Below are 6051 nucleotides of genomic sequence, written 5' to 3'. Positions count from 1 at the left end.
AAAATTAATACACAAACTCCCCTACTCTTATACACACACACACACACACATATATATAGCAACACCATCACTTTGTTTTTTGTGGGAAAGAATAATAATGTTGCCTCCCGATTACTTTATTTTCTACAGAATCTATTCCTTCATTTGATTCTTAAATTTTCCTTTCATACTTATTATTTTTTTCAAGAATATATGTACCATTAATTAACCCTTCTTCATCTTCTTCCATCCACGATTATATTACCTTATTAATTACTTCCCTCGTAATTTTCCTGTTTTGTTATTTTGCTCTCTTCGATGGCTTTTTTCTATTAAATAGCCTTCTTCATCTTCTTCCATGTGTGTCTTCATCCACAATTTTCTCACTTCCATTACTTCCCTCATTATTTCCTCTTCAACATGTTTGGCTTTGCCTTCTTCGGCTGGCGAAAAGCTTCTAAATGGTAATTAACAACATCAATTCTCCAGAATTATAAAGCCATCTTTCTTTCCTTTTCTGAGTTTGGTTTCTTTCTGCTGCAGTAAAAAGTTGATCAAACAGGTTCAATGCCGTCTCAAGCTTTTGAAAAACAAAAAGAGTGTAATTACAAAGCAATTGAGAGAAGATATTGTACAACTCCTTGAGAATGGCTACCATCAAACTGCCTTCAATAGGGTACCTCCAAAACATTATTTATCAATTGGGTTTTTACTATTATTAGTTCAAATTAAGAATCCCACCTTCAATATTTTGTCTTTTTTTATTTTTCTTAAAAATATATTAAATGTTGTTCAGGTTGAGCAGATCGTGAAAGACGAAACCAGAATGGCAGCATATGAGATTCTGGACAATTTCTGTGAATTCATACTCTTGAATCTCTCCTACATATGCAAACACAAGTACATTTACTTCTACATTTTCATTTTTTTTCATGGAAATTATTTGCTTTTCAATGTTGTTCATTTATTTATTTTGTAGGGAATGTCCTAATGATGTTAATGAAGCAGTTTCAAGTCTGTTGTTTGCATCAGCTAGATGTGGTGATCTTCCTGAGTTGCAGCTTATAAGGAAACTGTTTGGTGAACGTTATGGTCGTAGCTTTGAAACTACTGCTGTTGAGCTTAATCCAGGCAATCTTGTCAATCTCCAAGTACTACTTACATTAAATGTCAAGATTATGCTCACATTTTTTTCCTTTTTTCTTTTTAATCTTAATTTGTTTCATTAAAACTGCCTAATTTTGTTTACAGATCAAAGAAAAGCTGTCAATAAATTGTGTGTCGGATGATGAAAAACAGAAAATGATGAATGAAATCGTTAGAGATTGTCTTAAACCTGAGCTTTTGGCTCTTGAATACCGTTCAGAATGGCACCAAAATCAGGTTTTGGTTTCTGTTTGTTAATCTCCCTGTTTAGAAAGTCTTGACTAATTTTAAAACAATAATGATAAAAACACTATGCAACATTTTGTTTCACTATTTGTAAATGTTTTTAAGTTATCCTTCGAGTAGAAATTTAGACGAAATTTTCAAAGAAGATAGGTCACCGCTGTTGAAAACACTGGCATTTGAAAAAAGTACAAATATGGAAGTTTCCAATGAAGCCTTTTTCACTCTTTCCATACTATCTTTTCTCTTCTTTCTAAGTTTTTAACTCTATCTCTTCCTTTCCTTCTGTGCTTTTCTTTACTTAAAAAATGGGAGCATAGCTCCTGTTTTATAAGCATGAGATTCTTATTAGGCAACAAAAAAAAAAAAAAAAAATAAATAAATAAATAAAAGTGATTCTTTATGTTTAACCCTCTCTCAGGTAACAGCAAAGGAAGTTATTCAAGTTCATGCTGATGAAAAGACAGAGCAACAGAAAAAACTAGCAATAAATGCTTACGAGACAAAAAAGGGAGACTTACATTATTCTGATTCAGTAACTAGCACATCTTGTGAATGTTTTCCTCAGTTACCTGAGGAAAGGATTGTTTATCTTGATGATGTTGTGGAGCTTTGTTCCTCGACCACAACAGAAGGAGATCAAAGACTGTTCAAATTCAAAACAACCCCAACTTTGTCAAACAGAGAGATTAGCAGAGAAAATCATCACAACCAAATTGATTTGGTTCAAAGTGAATCTTGGAGTGAGGATGAAAATTCAAGATCAAAAACGTCTATTGAAGGATCAAAGAAGAGGTTTGTGGTAGTGGTAGAAGGAAAGCCTAAGAAAGAGGATTATAAACATGAAAAATCTTCATGGAAGCAGAGGAAAATGGATAAGTATTGGACTTCTGCTTCAGAAATAACAACAGATAAGGAAATTGAATGGGCAAATTTTTACAAGAAACCGATGAGGAGGAGGACAAAAAGGGAAGACCCACCTCCAAGTCATGACAAGAAATTTACAACATATGATGGCTTCAATGCCAACATAAACCACAAGAAAGCTGAAGCAAATTGTCGAAAGATAGATGTAAAAAAAGATGGGCTTTATTTAAGGGCAGTGACAATGCCAACAGAAAGGCCAAAAGAGAGGCTGAAAGAAGTGAGCTTTGGTCGTACAAAATCATGCCCTTATGAGCAACCAAGCCATGTTCATCCAAAGTTACCAGATTATGATGATATTGCAGCAAAGTTCATAGCTCTGAAAAGAGAACGCCTCCAAAATAACACTCTTAAGACTTAGTTTCTGAGCAGTTGTATTAACAATTATAACTTCTAGGTTAATTCAAGTAGGAAAATGGTATTGGTTTTCAATGAAAATGATGTAAAAATATGAGGAAGAGAAGATCATTGTAGATTGTATGTTGGTGTAATTGAAGGAATTATGAAAGAGTAGAGGCAAAGACAAATTGCAATGGGTGTGGCTTGTAAGGCAAGTAGTGTATGAAGCAGATTTATTTGGTAGAGCAAAGGAGAGGTAATGTTTGAGATTTGTTTTAGTATAAAATTGAGGGAGTGGACAACAATTTTGTCATGGCCCAAAACATGACTCTACTGCCCATTTGTGTTTTCTCCTTTTTCTCCTTATTTTACCAAGCCAATTTTCATTTCCATATATCTTTTTGTTATTGTTTTTCTTTTTCAAGAAACTAATCTTCATAAATGTTTTCATTTAATATCAGCGATTGGAGAAAATATACACATTTCATGTCCCAAGAAATAAATATAAGTAATATAGAAAATTTTCAACATTGTCATAATGTCGAAAAATTTCCAGTCCTACGCTAGTCATTGTTCACACTTTTTTCATATGAGAACAAAATTTGGTGATTAAAGAAATTCCACACAAAGTTGAACCATTCAATTTGAGTCATACTCACTTATTTAATTAAAAATCAAAGACAATCATACTAGTTAGGTTTCATATTAGATATAGTCAGACAAGAAAATAAAACTAGTATATTTCATGAAATGACGTTTTGCAATATTTATAAATATTTTCGATAGTTTTATCATTTAAAATAATTTTTTTAGAATCTCCTTTTTTATTTTCTTATCTTTAAATCAATAGTTTTTTGTTTTGTTGTCTTCTAGCGGCAATTTTCTTTAATTATTTTTTTGAAGTATTTTCAAAATTAAGGTTTTTTTTTAAAAAAAATGACAAAAATAGGGTAGTGCATAAAGAAATTTCAAAAACGAGGTAGAAGTCCAAACATTTGTCAAAAATAAGAAGAGTACACAACTTCTCCATTAATCTACGTCAGCCCATTCTGGCCATGCAGGCTGACTAGATTAAAGGAAGTCGTGTACCCAATACACAACTTCCTTCAAATACTGACAAAAGGTGGATTAATTTCTCAAAAACCTAATTAATCAGACCCCTTATTTTTGTCTTAGTCCAACCAAAATTATTATGTTATTATTATGCTCATTTACAACGAACTTCAGTTTTTATGTTCACTTGCATTAAAAATTCCTCTACACATTTTTCTTTTTAACACAAACATTTAAATTTTCTTCTCCCTCTAATTCACTTGGATTACTTACTTTTGAAACAATACTGACACTTTAAGGTAATTAATTAGAATGATTTTATGGTCTAAATTTTGAAACCATTCTGACAACTTAATGCATAGTTGAAGAATGTGTCTTGGAACTTGGAAGCACTGAATTAGAAGAGAGCTATGAGATATGCTATAAAATTTTTAAATTAAAAAAAAAATTGTATGTTTTTAGGTAACTTTTTTTCTTTAAGTTTTGAAGAATTATTTTTTACCTTAAGTTTGTAATATGACCATGGTTGTAATGCAAATAAAAATGTCTTCATATAATTCTACATTTAAAATTGAAATTTATATGAATTAAAATTTTGATTTACAAACTAAGCATTATCTTGATCTCCCTCTAAGACATCATCACCTTGTTATCGTTGTCTACGTCGAATGCATCTTTGATTTGTGTCGACAACATTAAGGTGTCTAGTCTGCTGTATAATAAGTTCTATATTTTTCAAGGTTTAACCACACATTGAGCTCAAATCTTGTAAATTGTGTTCTATCAAGTAAGCATGTACGTTTTAAACAAAATTATTCTGAATGATTAAAAATAATATAATTAAATAATGTGCATGATATAAAATTATAAAACAAATCATATTAAAATTCTTATCATGCAATAATAGAAAGCGCCATCAGGTATGATAAGCCATCTTATAATTAACGTGTACCAGGAAAAATAGTCATCTGACACAGTTGGCTCGTGTGTTTATTCACCTCGTATACAAAGATCATCTTGTGAATGTCACATTGTGATATACTCTACATCTATCCTACGCCAATCTTGATCATATTTGTCTCTTAAACCAATTTGGTGTGGTGTGGGGTCTGTAAAGCACAATGTTGGTTACATTTGCAGCATATCGAACTTTCGCGCCACACGATTTGGTAGAGATGCATCTCAATGGTAATGAAGCATATCATAGGGCTCACGTAAGTCTAGACCACTTCACCATTATGACATCGATTAGGAACCAATGTCATATTATCGAGTGTGTATGGTGTCCAATTAATCTGTTAAAAAAAACAAACATAAGTAAACAAGAAAAATAATTTAACAACATTCATATAATACTTTACTACCTGAATGTGCATTAGTTGGTCAAATATCTACCGATACGTCAACAACATATTTGCTTATTATTTTGATGCTGGTAAGACAACACTCCATCTCATGTTTGAAAAAATTAATAATAAGTTATAGATAGTGCAAATTTTATTAAAAGAAATAATATATAAATAAAATAATATACCTGAAACTTTTTGGTCAAGCAACTGGTGCCTGTAATGACTTATAGTGCTACAATAGAAAATCTGTCATATGTCCTACTTGTTGCATTATTGGCCTAACTATTTCTAAGGATTGTGCATTATTGGCTCGACACAATTTTTTATAAAGCCATGCAAGGCATGTAGCACCCCAAGAGTACATACTAGCTTAGTTTAAATTGCTTAAAAGTGGAAGAAACATACAGTATATAAGGGTACTTGACTTGTCGGCCAACAAAAAGCCTCTAATGAGTTTCATAATGAATGCACGAGCATATCTCTAGATGCTCACAACGTCAGCATTTGGTGGCAATCTTGTGAATTGTTCAGTCTTTTAGTTTTATGTCGTAAAACTTAGATACTAAATGCAATTCGTTGACCATTATTGATAAATTGTTATTATTTTTTTTCAATAAAGCATTATTGTTTATATCATTAGTTTTGTTTTAATAACCTAAATCCAGTAAACTAACATCCTAAGTTGTTTAATGAGTCTTGAACAATATGTAGAAACATACATGGATAAATGTTCAAGATATAACTTAAAGGGTTTATAGTATAGAGAAAAAGTTTGGTACCTTATCTTGGTAACACTATGGATACGACTTACTTTGTATTTGATACAAACACAATGATCCATCACATTCGTGTAGGTGACATGCGAATAAGGGTATCCTATGCAATGAGTTTGCATTAGACCGAACCACGTTATAGTAACCACTAGATGTAACTCCGTTAACTAGTTAGATTTGTATTTCATTAGGATGAATTAGGTAACTTAGTCTTATTCCTGAGTGTATTATGAACTCATGTTCTC

General features: G+C 31.6%; 1 protein-coding gene across 1 annotated transcript; it reads left to right on the top strand.

Moving 5' to 3' along the window:
- The first annotated feature begins 399 nt into the window (after nucleotides 1-399).
- On the top strand, nucleotides 400-3027 carry LOC103490509 (uncharacterized). Its single transcript, XM_008450046.3, has 6 exons — nucleotides 400-443; nucleotides 523-655; nucleotides 776-879; nucleotides 959-1130; nucleotides 1231-1362; nucleotides 1790-3027. Exons 1-6 carry the CDS (start codon nucleotides 400-402, stop codon nucleotides 2651-2653), a joined length of 1449 nt encoding a protein of 482 aa, XP_008448268.2. The 3' UTR covers nucleotides 2654-3027.
- Nucleotides 3028-6051: the final 3024 nt, after the last annotated feature.

This window comes from Cucumis melo, chromosome 11, assembly GCF_025177605.1.
Source record: "Cucumis melo cultivar AY chromosome 11, USDA_Cmelo_AY_1.0, whole genome shotgun sequence".
Taxonomy (NCBI): Eukaryota; Viridiplantae; Streptophyta; class Magnoliopsida; order Cucurbitales; family Cucurbitaceae; genus Cucumis; species Cucumis melo.
This window is presented reverse-complemented; position numbering and strand designations above follow the sequence as displayed.